The sequence below is a fragment of the Drosophila ananassae genome, chromosome 2L, assembly GCF_017639315.1.
Source record: "Drosophila ananassae strain 14024-0371.13 chromosome 2L, ASM1763931v2, whole genome shotgun sequence".
Classification (NCBI taxonomy): domain Eukaryota; kingdom Metazoa; phylum Arthropoda; class Insecta; order Diptera; family Drosophilidae; genus Drosophila; species Drosophila ananassae.
The window spans coordinates 27785705-27809161 of record NC_057927.1 but is presented as its reverse complement, the minus strand read 5'-3'; the positions used below and the strand labels follow the sequence as shown (position 1 = coordinate 27809161).

General features: G+C 43.5%; 2 protein-coding genes and 1 long non-coding RNA gene across 5 annotated transcripts in view; 1 reads left to right on the top strand and 2 right to left on the bottom strand.

Annotated features, from left to right (window-relative positions):
• LOC6505700 (pneumococcal serine-rich repeat protein) overlaps positions 1-22173 on the bottom strand; it is a 36793-nt gene extending 14620 nt beyond the window's left edge. The window contains exon 1 of one of the 2 annotated variants that reach the window (XM_001964395.4): positions 22073-22173. In XM_001964395.4, the coding sequence (XP_001964431.1) occupies positions 22073-22096 (24 nt within the window). In that variant the 5' untranslated portion in view covers positions 22097-22173. Of the gene's footprint in view, positions 1-1748; positions 2362-22072 lie in introns of those variants that run through there. The other variant, XM_014905277.3, reaches the window with a different exon arrangement.
• On the bottom strand, positions 7089-10468 carry LOC123257012 (piggyBac transposable element-derived protein 1-like). Of its 2 annotated transcripts, none has more exons than XM_044714200.1 (2): positions 9944-10468; positions 7089-9554 (listed from the first exon to the last, which is right to left on the bottom strand). In XM_044714200.1, the coding sequence occupies exon 2, from the start codon at positions 9547-9549 to the stop codon at positions 7792-7794; it is 1758 nt and encodes a 585-aa protein (XP_044570135.1). In that variant the 5' UTR covers positions 9550-9554; positions 9944-10468; the 3' UTR covers positions 7089-7791. The 2 variants fall into 2 exon arrangements, with proteins under 2 accessions (XP_044570135.1, XP_044570136.1); XM_044714201.1 differs by having other exon boundaries at positions 7089-8302; positions 8540-10467.
• LOC116654520 lies at positions 22048-23084 on the top strand. Its single transcript, XR_004309742.2, has 2 exons — positions 22048-22123; positions 22189-23084. It is a non-coding gene; the product is annotated as an uncharacterized LOC116654520 (long non-coding RNA).
• Positions 23085-23457: the final 373 nt, after the last annotated feature.

The window sequence follows — 23457 nt, the reverse complement described above, 5'->3', positions numbered from 1 at the left end:
TTTCTTTGCGTTTCAGCTGATCAGTTGGCTAAATAGTTCGCTTTTAAACTGTAAAAGATTTCTACTCTAAATATAACTAAAAAGTAGCTATTTCAGGAGCAAAGTGTGCCGAATATCTAGTCGAACAATCACCAACAATCCTTGCTAAAGTTGCCTTCTTCCTTCCACTCCTCTTCTAACAGTACTGGGCGTATCTGCAGCTTGGAACAACCGCCCGAGAGGATTCGCCATGACCTAAACGCATTGTAAACTTTACTTTACTGTCGGAGGAACTAAGAAATTAATACGAGCTGCTCGCTGCTGCCAACGAAAGAGAAAACGTAAACAGAGCCGTGACGCCAGCGCCAACGCCAACGCCGACGGCGACGCCAAAAAGTTTTGTTGCTGTTTTCCGAGCAGGGATGGAGCGGGCGGGCGCTAAAGTGGGCAGTGAAGTGGGGGTGGTAGAGAGGTGGCGGCCGGCGGAGGCAAAGAGAGTCAGCGTGAGGGAGAGCCAGCCGAAAAAGAGCGTTTGCATGTAATTAATTAAACGGCCCCAAAAGTCAGCTGTCTGCTGCTGTAACGGCTGCTCCTGCCACTGTCCAATTGTTGCGTTGTTGCATTAGACGGAAAGCTGCGAGCAGAAGGCAGCGGCTTAGCCGGTGGCAGCGACGCGGCTGCGATGCCGACGCTGGCAGCGGCTATTTAGCATATTGCGCGAATGTGTGCCAATAGATGGCGCTGCATGATGCCTGCTGTGGTCACAAGAGTGTGAGGGAGAAGGACAGCCAACTGAGGTGCACTGAGGAAACAGGTAGCTGGCTATTGTATCTAAAAGATACGTTACTTCATTGATAGTGGTAGTCTAAACCGGTAGTAACTCAAAATTTTCTTTCTAACTTAGTAAGGAATGTGTTGCTAACTAAAATTTATATTAGAACAAGGAAAGTTGAGTGAGAAATTAACAAGACTAAATTATTTTAAAGAATATCCTTTAAAAAAATATTTGTAGTATGAAATAAACTATCAAAGAATTTTAGTCAACAATAATAATAATCTTCCTATGACTTTAAGATCCCACTACTAAGAAACAAAGGTCGCCGCATTTCTCGCTGTGCTCAGGATGAAGTTGGGTTTATAAGGGGGCACTGCACTGGCCAGCCTGCTGGTTGCACGTGCAACTTTCGCATTGTTTACATTGCTGAATGGCAGCAGCCGAACCTTCTATTGTTGTTGCCCCTATTGTGCTCCTTCCCTGCTCCTCGAGCCAACACTGTTCTGTTCGCATTATCCTCCACCTAAGTTTGCATGTCATGCCACCACCACTCTGCCACCATTGAGAGGTCCACCCACCGACTCAGACGCCCACCCACGCATTGCCAATAAGCTGGCACAAACCACATGTTGAAGCTACGCGCATTTCGCAACCAAAGCGCTGCAGGTGCGGGGATGCCACCTGAGTGATTCACCAATTGGCGGAGGCTGGTCCTTATCAATTGGAAACTGAACCGCAAGTCAAGTCGATTCCCAGATAAGGTAATCCCTAATTGTTGGGATTCTTGGAAGACCCGTTAGGTCGAATGATAAGCCTTGGAAGTAAATCATTAATTTCTTTCTTGAGAATTTATTTTAAGTTTGAGGGTATAACTGTGCTATAGAAAGTGTCTAGCAGTGGGCAGTTTCAAACTCCCTCAGATTACTAACATAAACTGTATTTTTAAATATAACCGTCCCTCCATATAGTAGATCCATATTTTGTCAAGACTCACCTCAGTGCACATTTTCGGCTGGGCCGTTCTAGGTTTCACAACGTTTATATCCAAACGGATCGGAACGAAAAAAAATGTTCGCGTTGAAGTCTATCTTCAGGATTGTGCGATCTTTCGATCTCTGTCTCTCTGGCGCCGCGCTCCTTGTTTCAGTTAGTGAGTGGGCGGCGGATGCTGACGCTGGGCGGTCTCAGAGGGCGGCCAGCAGGTGTCCCGAGGGACGGCGGGACGGGCGAAAGGCGGAGGAGCGGCCCAAGGCGGCCCAATCACAATTGCAATGAGATGGCATACTGGGCACTGTCACTCTTGTCACTCTGTTTATATTTCGGATTTCCTCAAATATTTTGTTCACCTTTCAATATTTATCTATTCTGCTACTAATTTGGGGTTGAATACTTTTTAAAACTGGCTATTTCACTCGATGCACTTTGCGTTGAAACTCTTCTGGGTTGATAACTTTGAATTACGCGCGCTAGATTACGGCTGGCGTTTACGTCGTTTTCGAATTGGATCTGGCCAGCGAGCACGGAGCGACAAAACGACGTGGACCTCGCTGTGCCGTGTCGAAATCACAAATAAAATGCTCGGTGCTCAAGAAGCGGGCAGCAGGCTGCCAAACGCTAGTCAGCCCGCACACACACACTCGCAGATACACAGATACCCAAACGAGTAAATGCACCCCTGTACGAGGCTCAGATACAGATACATGTCACGGGTGCGAGCGAGAGGGCCCTCTATGGCTTTCTCTCTCCCGCAACGAGCACTTATGTAAAAAGCATTGAAACAGAACGAGTTTATGGGCAGCAGCGGGGCATGAAGGGATTGCGGCCTAGGTGGAGAACGAGAGAGAGTGAGACACAAAACAGGGGCATTGCCAGCTGCACTGCCAGAGTTCGGAGCCTTGCCAGCAGCGATTTTTTTAAAACCAGCAACAACGGAAAGCAGGCAGCCTAGCTGCTTGTGGGAGCGGTGCTATTTAAAAGATACAACCAACCAAGCAACCCAGAGCGTTGCCAGAGTCTCAGATCGATTTGAAAGTCGATTAGAAATCTGGCGTTTTCGAAAGTCAACAGTTTTTCGAAAAACGTACGGAGGTGGATTCTTTCAAGATACCCTATGTTTGAGCAGTAACTTGAAAAATGTCAAGAAATATTCTTATTCAAACACGAATGCAAAACATATATATTGTACATCTAAATATGTATATGTACATATATAAATATATACCTATATTTATAAAATGATGTTTAAAATTAGAGTCAGTAGTATTAAATCAAAGTATATTCCTAATTTATTTAGGTTCTATCATAAAAAGACGGTTTCAATATTTTAAGATAGAAACGCCTAATGGGAACAACAGTTATAGGAGATTAGTTATGGAGGACCCATTCTATAGTCCCAAAAATAAAGTCCATAAATCCTTATTCACCCAAATAAAACTAAAATATTTTAGATATATGCACCCTACATAGGTCGTAGGGTTCGGTTCTGTTTTCCTAACCCGCCAAGTCAGTAATGCCCTCGTCCGACTCATCGATTGCAGCCATGTGGCAACCCTGGGCACCACAAATGCTGACTAACAGTCTACACCAATACCAGTGCACTCGTGTGTATCTGTGTGGCAGTCTTGCTTTTGGGATTCCGTTTCGTACGTTTCGTATCGGGTCGGTCGTTTTATATAAAGGTACATTTCCACATGCGCACACACACACTCACACACACACACAGCGGACTCTCGAGTATCCGCCACCATGGGTATATTGCTGTTGTTTTGCTGGCGTCGCTGTCTCTCTCTCCGTCCAACCCCCCACCTCCCCTCCTCGACCAACGTCGCTTTGTTCAACATTTTTGTTTATTTCGCTCGTATCTGTATCTCAGATGTTGGCTGACTGGTTCGTTCGGACTCGTACTCGTACCCGTACCTGTAGTCGTATCTGTATCTACCAGGTACTTTTTGCGTTGCTGCTTGGACTCTGGCTCTTGCCGTTGCCGTTGCCGTTGCTCTGGCTGCAGCTTTTGCTGTTGTTTTTAGCCCGCTTCGTGTGCGCTCTGTGCTATTTTATGCGCCGAACTGACTGACTGACAACGGGCCAAGATTGCTGTGCGAATTTCGCCTTGAAACATTTTGCTTTTTTTTGTTTGTTATTTTTTGTCTTTCTTGCTTTTGCTGCCTTTCTGCTTTACAGCCAGCCGACATAGCCATCGCCATCGCCACCGCCACCTCCGGGCTTATCTCCCCAACGCTTTTTGGCCCAATAAAGCAAGAGCATAGCGCGCCAATTCTAATTCGCCAGCCGAATTCGAATTTTGATTGAAGGTCAGCGACGTCATCGCAGGAACTGTAGTCCGTCGCAGGCTGCGGACCAGCGCTGACTGATTGTTTTCAAGCTGGCACGGCACCAAACCGAAACCATAGCCATAGCCAACTTATCCCAACCCCCACCCCAACCCCAAACTCGCAGAGCCGACCAATTTCTGCCGCATATTTGCCGTATCCTGCTTCGCTGCTTCCGTCTCCGTCTCTGTCTCTGTCGCTGCCTCTGCTTCTGCTTCTGCTGCCGCCTCGGCTGCTTCTCAGTCGCTGATGTCATTACTTCACTTTGCGAACAAGGCGAGCGAGATGTGGGGTTTATTTTTTATTCCCAATCGAAAGGGGTACAAAGGTGGTCCGAGTTCCGTTCCAGCGGATGACGGCAACGGACATGCAACTGGTCGAGGGCTATCGATACCAAGAGGTTGCTTATCGACACCGATTCCGTGCGGCATCCTACGGCAGCCATATGTTTGCGGGGGTGTGATGACTGTACCTCTATCGGTGCTGTTATCGATCATTAGGGGTTTCAAGGCTTTCTTCCAAAAATGTAAATAGTTCTGCTTCAAAAAAGTCATCTATCATTGATCCTTACATTTATTATTAATCATGAATATAAGAATGAATCTTTAAGATATTTTAAAAATAGAAGCGATCAAAAAGAACTAGAAATGAATGACAATTACTGATTAAAAACAAAAATTAAAATGCAATCTGTTGCAACATCTATCCTTAACACTGACACGATTCGTAGCATACTTTTGGAGTCCAACGAGCATAACACTTGTACGATCCTTCGACCAATCCATTGGATTCGACCGTAGAGACTGTAAGGGGCTCAGAATCCCCTATGTTCGTGAGTGTTGCACTGTCGAGAGCCCAGTTTCCTTTTCCGCTGTTTGTGTGCCACTACGGTTGTTTAGTTTAATTCGTGACGCGAGGCAGAGAAGCAAATAAATCAAAACAACAGCGGCGGCGATAAAAAATCGCTTTTCACGTGAGAGTAAAAGCTCTGCAATCTGCGCTGCTGCGGCAACAGTCGGCGTCTCGGCCTCAGCCCAGCCTCAGTCGTTGCTCTGCTTCGTTATAATGCCGCCGGCAGAACTGGCAGCGATTTGAATATGTTATGATGTGGATGTTGCATGTTGCCAGCGTCGTCAACTGGTTTTATTCTCTATTTCTATTGCGTCTACTTCCGAGTTCAATGCAAGCACTGTCGGTGTCGGTGTTGCGTTGGCGTCGCCGCCGGCAGCAGCGTCGGCGTTGCGCAACCACCCACACGCGCTCCGCCTGCCGTTAGCTTTTCTAAATATATGCGAGTGGGGCTGGGTGAGTGTGAGTGCGTTTTGTCGAGGCTGCGTCGTGCAAATATTTTGCCAGCATTCGCTATTCACACATATGTTGCTAGCCCAGAGGCGTCGCCATCCCCGACAGCCTTCAAGCACTCAGCCACCCCCTTTTTAGCACCCACCACCCCCTGAACGTGTCCCATTGAAAGCTGGCCGCCGCTTTTGCCGGCACTCACTCACTCGCAAACAACACACATGTTGCTTCGGTTTAGATTTAGACGAGTTTTGAATGCTGAATAAATGGACGAGCCAGGAGCAGGACTCCCACCACCCCTTTGCTATCGTTGCGCCACCAGAAGCAGCCGCAACACAGCTCCACGGCAACAATGGCGATCATGTTGCAAAAACAGGTGGGCGCTTGGCAAAAAGTTATGAATGTTTATAACGGACGTACGGTTTTGTCAAACTATTAGGTACAGTAAGCTATCCCTAACACTGCACGCATGGTCTCTGCCGTCCTGTGGTCCTTCATCTAAACCCTTTTAATACCCTTGCAGAGGGTATTATAATTTTGGTCAAAAGTGTGCAACGCAGTGATGGAGACATCACCGACCCTATAAATTATATATATTCTTGATCTGGATCACCTCCTGAGTCGATATGAGCATGTCCGTCTGTCCGTCTGTCTGTCTGTCTGTCGGTTTCTACGCAAACTAGTCTCTCAGTTTTAAAGCTACCGAGTTGAAACTTTGCACACATCCTTCTTTCCTTTGCAGGCAGTATTTAAGTCGGAACGGTCGGGATCGGTCGACTATATCCTATAGCTGCCATATAACTGATTGATCGGAAATGGCACAACTGCAAGGGTATATCAACTTTGTTTCAATATTCTTGTGTGTTTCAATATTCTTGTTAAGGCAGAATGACGCGAATAATTTCCACGGCGAACCTCGATACCTGCGCCAATTAGTATCGACTCCCACTATAATAATAACACAGGCCAAAAGCAAAAAATCTCCACGCATAATTTCACCTGCTCCATAACCTTTAAGCTCCCCTGAACCAAAGTCCAGATCAAACATAGGTTCTATCACCCACAGTTTCCGCGGTACACCTAAGAGAAGAAATTGATCATATTTTACCATATATAATATATGTGTATTGAATTATGTAGGCCGTGTAATGGCGATGACCATCATTGTTTCTAGTACATATCATTTTTGAAATGTATGTGTACCAACTAAAATTAAAAAATGGTATCTAGCAGTTACCATATCTTTGGAATACGCATCCAAAGTTGAAATCTCAGATTTTCTACATTAATTTTTGGTCTTCTATGATTTTTCCCCAAACATTTTTCTATGGAAGATTTTTATTTTTTTATTGAAATCAGTAGATCATACCATGTTTTAATTTTGGATTTAAGGAAAAACTCGAAATAATTTTATTGAATTTATTATAAGTGGTTAAACAATATTTTCGTCAATTAAAATTGAGTTTTTAATCTCATATTTTCAAAAAGCCACACATGTTATATTTGACCAACATATCTTATGTAAAAAATTGCATAAGGATCGGCCGACTATATCCTATAGCTGTCATACAACGATCGGAATTGGCATAACTTTCGTGTTTTTTAAGTCAGAAAGATGGGACTTGGTACAGATTACTCTTTGGGCAAAATAATTCAATATGCCAAATTTCATAAGGATCGGCCGACTATATACGATCTGCTATATATAAAAATAAGATGCTTGGCGCCACCTAGCGGACTGCGACTAAACTGCAAGGGTATATAAACTTCGGCTCCGCCCGAAGTTAGCTTTCCTTTCTTGTTTTTCTCTATAGAAACATATAGGGTGCTCGCTACATGTTTTTATCCCGTTATCCTCGATGAGTAAGGTGAACTCTGAAAGCAAATCTATACAGGACAGACTATATTTTGTTGCCAATTTGCTCCATATTCTATCCAAAAACTGTGTTCTTGATAGCAATTTTAAAATCTATGGCCGAGAATTCCATATTTTATTTATTGCACTACTTTCGTCAAAATTGGGTCTCTTATCTCCGCAGGAGATAAGCTAAAAAGTGGCGATGGCTCCACATTAAAATCTATTTAACCCTTCATATGGCATAAACTCCGATTTTGATGCGGTTTTTGTTTTTAGATATATAATTAAAAATAAAAAATACACTTTTTTTTCGTTTTCCCGATTTTTGATTTTTTACACTTTTATTAAGGATAAAGGATATGTTGCATAAATACATCAAATATGCTTGGGTTCAAAATTAAACTTAATATAATCCAAAAATTTATTTAACATAAATGAATATATTTGTAATGTTTTTAGTGCATTAAACAAAATATTTGAATTCATAATATATTTAATAGTTTCAGTGCTCAGTTTACATAGATAAAACGTAAATTTTATTATAATATTTGCTATAAGGCGCTTAAATTACTGTTTAATTTGTTGCACATGACTTGAGAATATCCTGCACAGTTTGGAAACTTGCATCTTATTCTTTTGTCTGCCCAAATTGGCCAATGTCCAACCTGATCCTGTCGTACCATTTGGTTTGGTACATGCTGAGTTGGACCTCTCTGCTTCTTTAGCTGCAATTCATTTTCAATGACGGAACTTCGTTTACCCAATTTTGATTTAGTGTTAACTTTTGTTAGCACTTCTGCGATATCAAGCCGAAAGTCTGATGAACTTAAAACTTTTCCAGGATATCCATTTGCCTTCATAACACGTTTATACAACAACCAAGCGTTGCTGATTGTAAGGTCCAGTAAATGATAAAAGATTCTGACTTGCCAACGTTTGCTTCTCAATAAAATTTTATATCTTCCGATTATACTGTCGATCAGATCAACGCCTCCCATATAACTGTTGTATTGTGCTACAGCGAAAGGACGGTCAATTTGTATATATTCCTTTTTGGCCTTGTTGAATCGGCGGGCAGTGTCTGTGGGAACTATTCCAGCGTAGTTCGATGCCAATGAAACTATTTTATTATCCACCCATGAGGGGCAAGATATGTCTACTCCACCAAAATCAGCGACATACTCCACAGACGTGCCGCGAGGATTTTTCCTTAGGTGAATATTCTCCATGGATTTGAAATTAGGGATTCTGTTCTTTCGAATTGTACCCAACGCTAAGATCCCGCTTTCCGCCAAATACTTTAAAAGAGGTAATGAATTAAAATAATTGTCAAAATATAGGCGAAAATTCTGATGCCTGGGGACTTCTCTGGCCAATCTTACAACACAATTTGATGCTGCTCCTAGATCTGGCTCGTTAAGTAGTACTACGTTTTCATTGCCAGAATCAATCTCGAATTTATAGCAGAAGCCCGAATTACAGCTTAAAACATATATTTTATATCCCCATTTATGAGGCTTGTTAGGATTGTACCGTTTCATATGTGATCTTGCTTTTGTTGAACAAATCTGTTCGTCGACACACAAAAACTGTTCCTTAGGTACTTTTCCAAAATTATTATTAATTTCCTGAATAAGTGGTCGTATTTTGAAAAGCCGATCATGACGGGAATCAGTCAAAGGCAGATTATTATCATTGTTGTTGAAATGAATGTGACGTCTGATTGTTTCAAATGTTTTTTGTGACATAATGTTTTGAATTGTCGGTATTCCAATACTTGCAGACCAGTAAAGGGCACATTTTGGAAGTCGTGAAATGGACATATACAACACAATTCCAACAAACTGTTGAATATCCAAAGGAGTAAAAGTAATATTTGCGTTTGGCTCTTTTTGATGAATGTAAAGGTTAGTTTCATTCGAAATATTCTCAAAAACTTTTTTAGGAAATAGATACGAAAAAAATTGAATAGGCTGGGACAGCTCCATTAGTTCCGGAGGTAACGCAGTGCTCGTGAGCAGCTGAAGTTGGTTCTCATTCAAAATCAAACTGCGTTGTCTCCATAGCAAATTCCTTCTTAGGTCCTTTTTGCTAGAAGTCGCAACATCGTTGACATCCTTGCTTGGAACATTCAAGTCGGTAGGGAGTTCAACTTGATTTTCCAAAACTTCGTCATCTGAGGTCTCAAAATCTTCTTTATTGGGATAGTAATCGCTTTCGTCATCAGCAGAAAAGTCGAGATCATCCTCGCTATCCACGCTATTAAAAAAACTTTCTATTTGCGAAGGCGTTAATCCTTTTTCTGACATTATTCCTATGTAATACAATAGTATATACCATTTGAAACATAACATAACTTTGGTTCCATAGATGAACATATAACACAGACGACAAAGACAATAAATACCAAATAATTGTATATAAAAACACATAAAACATAACATAATAATAATCACAAACAAATAAATGTTGCATATATACATCAAAACTGAGACTGCAAAAATTATCTCTGAAAAGCAGTTTGATGTATATCTGCAACACAACGATACTCACTATTTTCACGTAACACATAAACCATAACATAAAAACTCGGCTGCACATGCATTATAAACATAAATACCTTTTCAATTGTGCAGTTTTGTTTAAACAAATAAGTTGTATTTTAAGAAATATTTGTAATTGAAAGTTTGGAACGGAGCTCACGTGCTTGTTTCACAAAATTGGCGGGAAAAGTAAACTTATGTTGTCAAAACTCATGGTAGAGTGGGATCAGGTCATACTAATAAAAAAAAGCCTTGTTGCATTATGACATCACACTAACACATGTCACTTTCTTTATAAACACTATGAAATAGTTGAATTCAAACGGTATGTTGCAGATATGCATCACGGCCATATAAAGGGTTAAATCGGCATTAAATAGTTAACTTTCAAATTTATATTACCACTCAATAGCCAGCCGTTCAGGCTTTGATTTCTAGCTTTCTGCACATTGTTGGATAATGTTGCTTAGGCTCTAGACATTAATTAATCCCGGTTCTTCCCTGCGCCTTGTTGGGGCTTCGCCACCTAATTAACAATTGCATAATACGGGAGAAGCTCGTATGCAACGCATCGGCGTAAGAGCAAAATAAGAGCGACAGGCAGGGTGCTGTAATCGAATCAATTCAACGCCAATTATACAATCTGTCAACAGAAGCTCAAAGGAGAAGGACCTGCCTGGCCAGAGCGAAAAAAACGACCTGCCAGCTGACGACCCTGACCGATACCAATTCGCATTCCGGCAGCATGGGGCGCGGACGTGCTGATAAGAAAGCATTCGAACAGGAAGTACTCGCGCCGCAGCGCAAGGAACAATAGTCACAAGCAAACAACGGCAGACCACTGAAGCTCACGGAGTGAAGTCCAAAGGAAAGTTATTTCGCAGGAATCATCTAAACTTTTCCGACTTTTTTAACCTTTTCTTTAAATATAGATAGCATGAGTAAAATAGCATAAGTAATTATGAATAATATATAAGTTCTAATATTAATTAATGAAAATGAAGGAATAATATTATATAACTATAATAATCTTCCGGCTATGTAGTTCCCCACAGTGTTCGTAATTTTGAACCGTTCCTGCACTTGTTCGCTTGCGAGTCGCGAACCTCTATCCAACACGATCGGATCCGATCGGATCCATTCATTTCCGCTTGCAGCTTTGGGAAACCACCAGAGAGCTATGAAGCGAAGGCGACCACTCGGAACCGTTCGCCGAGCGAGAAACTATTGCACCTGATTGCCTTGAAAAGCGAGCAAAACCAAAGTAGCAAAAACAAAAACAATGGGGCCAACGGGCCCCATCAGCTTGCGTCGAAATCGGAGCTCGCCACGATCGGTCTTGGGATCGGACTGTTCGCTGCGGAAAAGAGAGTTCTCATTGAGCCGAGTGCTCACTTCCTGCTCTTCCTCCGGCCGGGCTCTTGCAAGTTGCAACTTAAAATCGGCTCAGCTGACGACAAGTTTTCGAAACTCAATTGCTGTCGCTGGTGCTGCTGGCTGGAAATTGCAGAGAAATTCCTTTGGCTTAATTAGCCTCTTTCGTTCGGGGCGAAAATATTTTCAAATGAGAAACGAAACGCACAAGCCGCCAAGAAAGCGGCACAACAACAGCGACATGACGAGCAACAGCAACAGAGAGAAATGGAGGAAAGAAAGAGGGGTGATTGGGAGAGTTGAAGTGTGTGGTATGGCAAGCAAAAACAACTCTGAGCTCAGAGCTCAAATGAAACCAGTTTAGTTCATTTCGTTTCGTTTCGTTCATTAATTCAAAATTTCCATTTGAAACTTTTTTCCCTCTTCTGCTTGTGCTTCTTCTGCTGCTGCTTTATTTTGTGTGAGCTCTCTGCTGCTCTCGGCCGCTGCCACTGTCGCTGCCTCTGCTGTTGTTGTGCTGTCGTTGCTCATCCCCGATCTCCAGCTCCCCCCACCCAACATCCCTTGGCCCAACGTCATCGTCATAATCAGAGTTTTAACATTTTATGTACAGTGTGCACAGGTGAGCCTCGCTATGCGGGAAGCGGAAAAAGGCACTGTTAAAAAGTAGGGACTTAGAATTATATGAATTATATTGAAACTTAAAATATATATTATTTAATCCATATTTTTATACAGAAATAACATTAGGATTTAAGAAACAGATAAATTTTTAAACTTTTCTCCAACTCTATCAAAAATATACTTTTTCGGATGCCCCACTGTATTTATACAGCACAGTATTTATACACTCCCCCACATACCAGCGCCACATACACACACACATACATAGGAGGAAAGAGCCAGCCAAAGCTCGTTTTTGACGAAGTTCCTTCGCTTCGCTCCCACAATCGCCCTGCTTGACTCACACTCGCCACGACCGCCGCTATATACACATAACCTACAAAAATATATAGCCAGGCGAGGCGACTCCCTATATACATACATATTGTCGGTCTGTATGTCCGCTACGATATTTGTGCGGCTGTGCTGTCAGAGGCAAATGGCTTGATGGCCGTACAAACGTACGGTCGATGGGTGGGGGCATGGGGCTGGGGGTCGGGGATGGGGATGGAGAGGTTGCAGGCTGGTTGGCAGACAGGCGGCATAACATCAGCAGAGGCAGAAGCAACAAAAACCCAAGAGTGCAGGGTTGTCGAGCCGCCCGGTGCTCGAAACGGCATTGAACCTTTCCATGAGGGTCTTGAATAGGAGATTTCCATTTTAGAATAATTTCCTTGGAACTATAAAGTTCGAATTTTTGCTGTCTGATGATAAAGAGACATTTTTGCCAATACCAATAGTTATAATATAATATTATGTAATTATTAATTAAATAACTAAAGTCTGACTTAAATTAAAGTTATACTATGTTTATATCCTTTCATCGTGTTTTTTCGTTTAAATTCTCTTGCTTTTTAATCAGCCCTGGCAACCCTGGCTGTCGTAGTATCGGGTTTTGTATGTACATACGCTGACGCTGTCACGGCCTCTGCCCGTTCACCCTCCCCGTGTCCGTCCCTCCCTCCATCGTTTGTCCTCATTGCCTCCACCCCAGCCCCTGTTTCCACTTATTCTCGTTTCGTTTCGTTTCGTTTGGTTCGTCCGACCGTCCCACAGACCGGCGGACCGGCAGTGCGACGCGACTGTCGTTTGCCTCGGAGTTTCGTATGTGGGAACGAAATAATACCTATAAAAAATTCTTTTCCCCCGGTTTTTTGCCCTGCCTGTACTGCTTCTTCCCCGGCTCTGGCTCTGGCTCTGGCTCTGGGTATAGCGACATCGAAAAAGAGAAAGACTTGTGGGTAGAAAACCAACAAAGTACGACTATAAAGTATGAAGGGGCGAGGGCCGCGCGAGAAGGCGAGCAGAAACAGAAAAATTTAAGATGCTTTTGCTGGAGCTGGAGCGGAGCTGGCACCAAGATCTGTTGGACTCTGTTAGAAACATGTTGAAATGGAATTGCTGAACGGCCGGAGCTGAGTCGAGTCGAGGCTGAGCCGAGAGTTAAGTGTCAGGTCGGACCGGCTGGTCTGGCCTGGTCCGAAAGAAAGAAAGAAAGAAAGAGGCCCCTGCGTAATGGTCTCTGCCACTGCTGCTGATGCTGATGCTTCCACTGCTGCTGCTGCTGCTGCGGGGGTGGGCAAATGTTTGGCAGCATTTTTGTATTAAAATTTTATGCGAGTGTGCGGCGGAGGCGGCTGTTGGGTCGGTTTTTTGCTGGTTGCCGTCGTCGCATCCGAGAAACTTTGAACATGTTCGGTGCTCCGCCGTTGTAGCTGTGCTAGTTACTCGAAATATCACCAGCCAGAAAAAATAAGGGGTAGATATCGAAGCCGAAGTCTCGGATACACTAGTCGAGCCATGGCTCAAAGGAAATATCCAATTAAAAGATTACGTCAGAGTGGGTTCTTTTACAATTTTAAGGGCTTATTTAAGAAAAGTATTTCCAATACTATCCCTCCGGGAAAGAGTATACAACGCTGCAGGTTCGACGGATTTTAGTGGCTATGTGGCTATGTGGCGACGACGTGAATGTGGAACGCCGAGCCCAAAAAAGAGCGAACGGAATGGATGCGATGCCAGGCAGGCACAGAGGTGATGCTGGCGCTGGGAAGGGGCATTGGGGCTAGGGAAGCACCAGAGGCAGCCCGGAGAAGTTGGATGCTGACGCCGTCGATGCGATGAAGACGCAGATTCGGATTTGGATTCGGGCCCCAAAGACGCGAGCGGCCAGCTGTTGGCCTTGTGCTCGGCGCGCTGTTGTTGGCATTATTTTTGGAGACCCGTCCGCTCTCTCCTTCGCATCGCATCCATCGTATCTGCGGACTGGATGATGACTCGATGCGATTGAGTAAAACTTATCCAAACAACAACGGGGGCATTAATAATGTTTGTGCTCGCTCGCTGGCACTAGCACTGGCGCTGGCTATTTTTGCCCGCCCAGTCGCGAGGAATTGCGACTGTCGAAATGATCGGTTCCGTGTATATATTTTGGATCTCTTCTCCTAGGGGCCCCACCATTGATAACTGAAATCAGGTGCAGTCCGGAGTCGAGATGACCTGAAATGGCCAATGTTAGATTTTCCCCCCTTGCAAAGTCCTTATCTATTTTACAATTTTATGGGTCATCAGCTTATGAAGGTTATTTCTATTGGAAAGGGTCCCCTAAGAAGGCCAATCCAAAAATAAGTGAGAAGACGCTTGATGGACTTGAAGTTTATCATGCATACTCTCGGTTTAGATATTGAAATAATTGGCAGTAATAAACGGGAATAATACTTTATTATTATTAATAAGTAAAGTCAAAATGAACAAATATTTATTTTAAGAAAACAAAACTTCAAGTTTATTACTCATACGCCATGGTGTCCTACCAACCACTCCTCTTTAAAAATCTGCTTGGGTGGATAGTATGACTGAATACTTTGCCTTCTTCCGTAGAACAAAATGGCAATACAAAACTTGATTTTAGTGGGGTAAGTTAAAAAAAGCTTTGAAATTTATCACATATACGCAGGGTTTCCTTAGAATTTATTTGGCTTTTTGAATCGGTTTGAGACTGATTGGCCATTAATACACTATTTTAATACATAAAGCAGATTTAAGTTTTCAAAAAGAAAGGTTTAAAGTTGAACGGTTTAAAAGGTGTCATCTATACGTAGTCTAGCCCGTTCTTAGACATAATTAATCTAAAATCCTTTGTGGACATGGTATTGATATTCAATGTTAAGAAAGAATATTCAAATAATTATACTCCTTCAAAACAACCCATAGCCCCTTAAGAAAGGCCATGTAACTCATTCTTCAGCCAGAACTCAGGTTTGCTAGGCTGGGCCTTCGACATATATTTGATCCTCGGAACAGGTGAGTACTATGCATGTGTATTCTAATCTTCTTAGAACTCAGTTTTTTCTATGAATTCCAACAGTCACTTTATTGGCTCGCATGCATTGGCCCTCTTCTAATGCCAGTTTCAATTTCCTAAAGCTCGCATTCGGAGTCACCCACCTAGCATGATTTGGCCGCCTCTGCCCCGCCCTGCTGCTCTCCGCATCTATCTAACCCCTTCGCTCCCTTCGTTCTAGCCCTTGCCAATTCCCATCGCCTGTCCGGGCTGTCCTTGTCGGATTAGAGTTTTGGCCAGGGCCAAAAGCTGGTTACGTTCTGTTGGGTTTGTGGCATTGCTTGGAGCATCAATGCAACTCTACTTTTGTGATGTTTACACTGTTAGAATTTGTGATAATCTCTGAAATAAAAGTTTCAGATAATAGTGGGAGTATAGATTAAGTTCGGCTGTAGTCCCTTTTTCTATGTGAAAATTATTGGACCAATCTTTTGAAGAAAAAATAACTAAAATTCACAGTTGGGAATTATTTGTGACAGTTTCCCGAATTCGGAGATTAATTATTTCGAACAAAATTCAAACAGAGTTTCGAAAATAACTGCAGGAGCAGTGAAGAGCATAGGACTTCAGGCGATATGGGAGTGGAGTCATGTGGGAGCCGAACTGCAGCATTCCAGCTCGACGACCGCGCCACTCGAAGGAAGAAATGCAATTGGCGATTGGGGTTATAATGGATTTCGACAGTCCAAGAGTCGTGCTCCGGCACGGCAGCGCCGTCGACTGCACTGCCACGGCGGGTGCAGCGCTGTCGGTGTTCCTTTCACGCTTATTAGTTTAATTTGCCGCAGCTTGCGATTGTGGATGCTGCTGCTCCCGATGCTCCCGGTGCTGCCGAGCACCGACTTTTTGTTGTGTTTTTGATTTTTTCCCCATTTTCTGCTTATGGCATGCAACATGCTGCTGGTGCTGGTGCTGGTGCTGCTCTTTCTGGCTTTGATGTTCTTCGACGAACTCAGGCGCTTGGCGGAGGGACTTCAAACAAGTTCGAATAGGTGGCGTTGCAAGGTGCTTGCCACAATCTCAATTCCCGTGTACAGGTGCGGGCTCTGCCGATTGTGTGCTGCGGCAGATTTGCATATATGCAAAGCACTTAGAGGCAGCGCAGCCAAAAATCGGAGACTCACATGTTGCATTCGTCTTTAATTTATGCCGATGGAGTCCCCCCTTCTCTGCGGGTCAGCTGCTGTCTCGCTTTGCCGCCAGCAGCTAGTGCGTCCTCCGTTTACAGTTAAAGCTATCAATGTCATCGCTGACAGACAGGCGAACAGGTAGCGCCGCCGACTCACAAACACACGAATCTAAACTACAGTGGGCACTCGAACGAGGGAGCCCCGAAGGATGTAAATATTAAAATTGGTATAAATGCTAGGACTAGATAAAGTGTATTCTAATACTAAAGACATGGTTTCAACCTTAAACTTATGGCATGAGTTAGACAGTTAGTCAACCAATTTCCTACGAGACTGTGCTATTGAACTTTAAGAGAAGACCTTCGCAGAAGTCAAGTTTCGGCAAATGAAGAACACTTGAAACTCGAGAGCTTTTAATTTGCGAGCGACCACTGTGGCCGTTTATCTGTCTATCTCTATCATGCTGGCAGGGGCAGGAAGTTGAAGGTCGTTCGTTCTCCCTGTCACACACCAACACTCGCACACTCACATTCTCGGTCGCACTCATATTTATTTATTACTTTTTATGTTGTTTTAATGACGCCGACGACGTCTGCTCTACTTCATCTGTTTCTGCTGCTGCTCGGCCTCTGCTTCAGCTTCAGCCTCCGCTGGCGTAGCTGCTACTTCCACCTCTGCCTCCTTCGAGACAACTATTGGCATCTCTGTCGCTCGCCCGCGATTATTTTCGGGTTATTAAACCAACCGCAACAACTCAGACGGCAAAACAACAACAAACACCCCGAACGACAGCCACTTGCAGTTTTTGAATTGCTGATTAATTTTATTGCTTGTTGTAATGATAAATTCGTTTTTTTCGGTTTTTGTTTTGATCACTTGCTTCGCTTGCTACACGTGACTCTGGCCTCTGCCGCTGCCGCTGCCGCCGTCGACTGCGCTGCTTGGCTTTGGACTCTGACGTTTCGCTGCCTCTTCCTCTGCCGTCTATAATTTATTAATTGTGCTCAGAACGTGAACGCCGCTGTCGTCGCCTTTTTTGTTTTGATTCGCCACTTCGTGCTCCAAAAGGGTTGCTTGTCGATTTGTGGTCTGAGCGCTTGTCGGGGTGGGGGCGTGGCTTGGGGGGCTTAACACGTTTCTCTTGCAACTTCCAGCATTGTTCTTGTTATTGTTGCTCCGTTGCACTTGGCCAAGCTCCTTCAATGGCATGACACCATGTGCGTCCGCCTGACGAGATGAGCGATTTCAAGTATGAGGTAAGATACTGGATACATCTGGAGATACCATACCAAAGAGATTAATCCCGAGTCGATGCTATGAAGTTGGTGCTGATGTCTCATATATGTCTAATATTATTTGATTCAGTTCTATCCTATGAGAATCGTATCTTTAAGATGCAATATTAAGCCTACTATTGATTTAGTCAGAAGGGTGACCCCGTTCTACAAGTCTTTCGTAAAGTTCTTCAACTTCTAATTGATTCTTAAGCAGATATTACCTAAGAGTAAGAGTCTCCTATGAGTCTTTTATTTTCATCATTATTTGCTTTGGTTCCCTCTTTCGTCACACCCATTGGTATTCCATTTGTGATCTGAGCTCTAGTAATTGGAATGGCACTTTCGTTCTCGTTTGGTCGTCGCCCGCCGGCTCGGTTTCATTCATTCCCATTCGATTGTCATTTATTAGGAGCGATCATTACGTAGACAGTTGTGTTTGACATTTTGAATGGGTTTTCTCACGCTAGGCAGCGCTTCCGCCGTCGACGTCGGCGCCGCTTTGTCTTTTATTCCACTCATTCACATTCAATTTTCATGCCTCTTCTGGCCTGGCCCGGCCCGCTGATTGTTTGTTTGCTTCCGTCTGTCTGTCTTTTACTGCTCGGCTCTTCTCTTTTTCATTCATATTTATTTAGCTAATAATATAAGTCGAATCGAAATTATTTATGACACCCGGACCCGGCATCGAAGGCGAGTACGAGACCGAGACCGAGACCCTACCCCAACCTGCCGGCCGACCGGCTGGCTCGCTGTGTGTGGCTTTGTTTTGATCGTTATGTAAATGGCTGCGAGATGATTTTTATTGTTTTTATTGCCACGGAATAATCGGCGTGGGCTGATAGTGGAATCTCGCGTGTCTGCATGTGCTGTGCGGCTCTCGTAGTAAATATTTGGCTCAATGAATGCGGCCAACAGCTGATCTAATCTCAAAATCTTTTTATTGTAAGATTGCTCATTCATTTCGCTCTTTTGTATAAATACTTGCCACTTATTACTTAACTTTATAGTTTTACTTAACAAGTATTCTTCTTAAGGCATATAATAATCAATAAAAAAATATTATTTGCAACCACAATGGTAGGGGTTTTTGGAAATCAACCACATTGCTTTCAAAGTCTCCTGAAATTAGGCAAACGAGTTGGTTTTCGGGCTTCCGGTTCGGGCTTCGCACAACATAAAAGGGATTGCGGGGATTGTCGAGTGCCACCCCTTGCCTATGCTAAGTGCCAAAAGAATCTCTCCCCCATTTTGGCCCCAAAAAGTAGCGGCATTTTTACGTTTCCGTATTTTTTCTCTTGATTAGAAACTGAAAAGCAAAACAAAACCCGGAAAAGGGTTATTTTTTATTGCTCTCTGCACACTCGCCGTGTATCTTTGCTTGATTGTGTCTGTAACTGTGTGTGTGTGTGGTGGGCGAGGGGCGGGGTTGGGGGCTTATGTTTACTTCTTAACTTTTGGCGATTTCTTGCTTTTTTATTATTTTTATTATTATTGTCGCCGGCTGGTGGCGACTGCGCTGCCGCTGGCACTGCTACTGCCACTGCCGCGGCTGGCGTTGCCCAAGCCGGCACAAGCTTTTAGCATTTTAAATTGACGTTTATTATGCGCTGCCTCCGCTGCCTTTTTATTATTTTCTTTTCTGTTATTTTTATGTGTGCCCCGAGTACTCAACATTGTTTTTGTATCTCTCTCCTTGCGACGTCGACGCTGACGCTGACGCTGGCGTTGGCGTTGGCGTCGACGATGACGATGACGGCGGCGTTGGCGCTGACGCTCGCAGCGCAGTGCGGCGTCGTTTCTTTAGTTTGTTTTGGTTTTTAATTTAATCGTTTTTGTGGCTGCTCTTTGCTGTTGTTGTTATTGTTGTTGTAGTTGTCGTTAAATGTGCTTAGCACGTGCTGTGGCTCTTTTTTGTGTTTTTGTTTTGCCTGACCGGCCTCCTCTAGTCGCCTTTGTTGTTGCTGTTGTGTTATTTTCTTTTGCCCTTTTGTGTCTGCTCTTGATGCTTATTAGCGAGTGGCACTCACTCACTCTTTTTTTTCACCTACACCGCTCCCCATCTCACTCGTTCCCCCACTCGCTGCCATTCATTCATGACGGCAGGTTGCTGCCGCTTCTGCTGCTGCTGCTGCCGTCGCTTAGAAACAAGTGGCCAATAAATTATGGCCAGCCGCAAGGGTAAAGCGGAAGCAGAGCACAGCCCATTATTATTGCCCATTGAAAGCGTAATGGTAAATACACATAAAACCGTTATACAGTCGGACATCCTTAAGCCAAACTCCGCTGGCATGCAAAAAAGGCTTTAAGGGCACTACCTGCTCGTACTTACATACATTAAAGAAATTCCACCAAAGCATAGATGCTAAAACATTGATACCTTTTAATCGTTGATACATATACATACAAGGGTCGTACAAATTATAGTTTATTAAAATTCTTTGTAACGTATACAAATACTAATAGATACTAATAGTTAGTTTCTCACAACCTCATTCAAACTTAAAAAACAGAAAGCTAGAGGAACCGTTTCAATTAGCCAATCACGACTGTATCTATAGGATGAAAAAAGGGTTCGTCCACTTCTGGCTGCTGTATGTGTGTGTTTGTGATTTTTTTTATGATTCGGAAACTGACCTAAGGTAGGCGACGGCATTTGCATGGGACCGATAATGAAAATGAGCTGCGACCGCCCGGCTGCCCCACCCATCCGCTAAGGGAGCAGAACAAGCGCAAGTCATGATGCTATTATTATATGGCTCGGACTTTGGTACGTCACTGTGTCAAGGACAAGTGGACTTCTGGCCGCGTGGGGGTACCGTCGTCTTGCTGTGTGTGTGTGAGTGTGTGGGTTGGTAAGCGGGGAGTGGTAAGTGTATTTATTGTTGATTTACCGTTTTACGACCTCTGCCGCGGTTAATCATTAATGTGAAGTGCCAGCGAATCTGTTGACTTTTCAACTGAAGCCGGTTACAAGAGAGCAGGGAATTAAATTGAAAATTTAAGAGTATGAATATGTTTAATGGAACTTAAGGGAACGATTGTTCTGAAAATTGTTTTGGCAAGTATATTTATTCGAATATTCGAGCTACGTATTCGAAGTATAGCTCCTCTCTTTAATTATCAGAGTATCTATCTGATCTATTTCAATTTATCAACATATGTACATACATATGTACTTATGATGGCAAGTCCGTCTCGAAGTCAGCAAATCTAACAGAAGGGCCCATTGTGGGTCAAGTTTATTTCAATAAATTTCTTTCCCTTTGTGTTTTATTTGTTGGAAAGCCCGAAGTCGATGCCTGCAATGATTCTTAAACGGCATTGCACTTTACACACCCAGACCAACCGTTCAGCACCGCACCACCCACTCGCACTCCCCCGGCGCATATGACATTTTTGCAGTTTTGTTTTGCTCGCCGGCTTCGATGCCTCCGCCTCCTGCCCCACCCCAGGCCCAGCCCCGCCCCCCTTTCGCCGCACATCATCACAAAAACTTTCATTTAATTGCTGCAAAGAAAGAAAACAGAGAAAGAGGCACAGAAGGAAGGAAAAAACATTTCTGTTGTTGGCCTTTGTTTACTTGGCTTCGATTGTGGGAAGGGGGCGGAGCGGAGCGGAGGAGGAGGTGGCCAGTGGGATACGGGGCCTCGGCTTGGTAATGGAAATCGAATCGGAATCGGATCTGGGAATCGGGCGGGGGTATTGCGGCGGGAATATGGCTAACTGACGACGCGTGCTGTGCGTGCCTACTGCGGAATGCCCCACATGGACATGCGTGTCTTCGCCCCACCTTCGCCCCTCAGCTGCACCTCGGCCTCCTCAGCTGCTCAAATCCATTGAGCACTTTACCTGCCGTAGCCAAATGGCTTTTCAATTGGATTCGCCGGCAGAAGCAAAAGAAACGCGCGGGCAAAACATAACTGCCGATAGAAGAAACTCAAGAATCAAAACAAAGATAGAGAGTGCACCTCAGATTGCGATTGCACATGCACGCATTATACACCCACGCACCGGTGCACTTTAAAAAATGGGAGTCTAATGCGAATAACAATCTATTAAAATAGATAATATTTTTGCGCTAATTTTGGTAGTTGACTTACAAGACTTAAGTATTAAAAATAAACATTAAGATTTAAAGCATAATTTTTGAAAAAAATGACTATTCCAATTAAAATTTAATAGCATGAGCATGATCTTTATGTAGAGATTTATCAGCAAACGTCTACATATTTTGCATATATTGAGTAAATTGAACATGATCGCTTTTAGGATTATGCTACACCCATTATATATCTAAATAATATAGCATATCTCAATAATACTTAAATACCAACCAAAGAGGAATTATAAGTCCCACTTAATATTCATGAACAAGATCAACGATCAAGTTTCCATACATTTTGTATTCAATAACACTTTCATAACAGATTACAACTTTATCATATTCCTTAAATACTCCTTAAATATGACTAAAAAAGCCTAATATAAACCGATCTACTCACATGTGCTTCGGTCCACATTTTCATAGCGGTTTCCGGAAGGATCTCGCAGAGGTAAGTCGGCAAAGTTTGGCGCCTTTTTTCAGAGTCGTTGATTGTTAGTGCTTCGGTGTCCTTAGCCCCAGCTCCACATCTTTGCGTGGGCGGGGGATCGATCGCCGGGACGAAAACAACGAAAACAAATCACAATTGCACACACAAGTCACTGGTACACACGGACCGTCAGTTTTGTTTTGGCTTTTCTTCGATTTGGGGCCCCAACTGCCGCCTCTGTTCGAGTGGGAAATGGAAAATCGCTGTGCTGTGTGCTATGGAAAATTTACGTATTTTTTGCTCGGGCTCTGTGGCTTGGGCCAAGCGCCTTTGGCGTCGTCGTCGTCGCTGGCGTCTTGTTGTGCGAAGTGCAGGGTTCGTACTGAACGCTTTTCGGCCAGGCCAACCAACATTCGAAGGCCCGGCTGGCTGGCTGGTTGGCTTACTGGCTGGTAGCGACCAGAGTTACCATCGAGCCGAGCAGCTATCGAACAGGAACACGATGCGCTTCGGCAACCCTGCCACATGCGCGTTGTTGTTGTCGGCTTTCCGCCTCGTATTTTCGCATTTTCAGTTGCGTTGTGGAAAGCCGCCAGGCTGGGACAGAAACGGGCGAAGCCACAAGCCCAATCCCAATCCCAATCCCGAGCCCAGTCCCATGCTCCTCCATACTTCCCTCCCCCTTAGGAACTCCCGCCTGGGCGCCCTCGCTGCTTCCTGAACTATTTTAGTGGCAGCGTCGAACAAACAAAGGCATCGCAACTTGGTTTGCAGAGCTTTGTTGGAATTGCTTTGGTTCGGTCATGTCGCTAGCTTTGGTAGCTTGTTTCATAACGCCGATAATTGTGATTGGCGCCAAACGGTTTCTAATCGATGACCCGATACTTTTTAATCGACAGATCGATGCTTGCTTGACAGGAAATGAACCAAAATTTGACATTTTACATTTATCTTTTATAAAAATCACGCATACGACCCTTAAGCCGTGCATTTTCCTTTCGGTTTAATTTATATTATTATAAGTAAAACCTAATATAATAAACAATTTTAAAATTAAGTTTAACTCTTCTTTATAATATTTTATCATAACAAACATTAAAAATAATCATGTAAAATGAATAAAATTGATCAGCCAACATTGCGTATGAGTGATAAATAGCAGATCAATATAGAATAGAATCAATCTGCCAATGTGGGAGAAAACTAGAGTTTTAAAATTAAATGTTTTGAAGCGGAGGAGAGTATTATTAGTGGTATTAAAAAATTTAGTTTAAATAAATGTTTAAAAATAATAATATTTGCATTTCATTCATAGAATATATAAGAAATAGATAAAAAGATTAAATAATAAATGA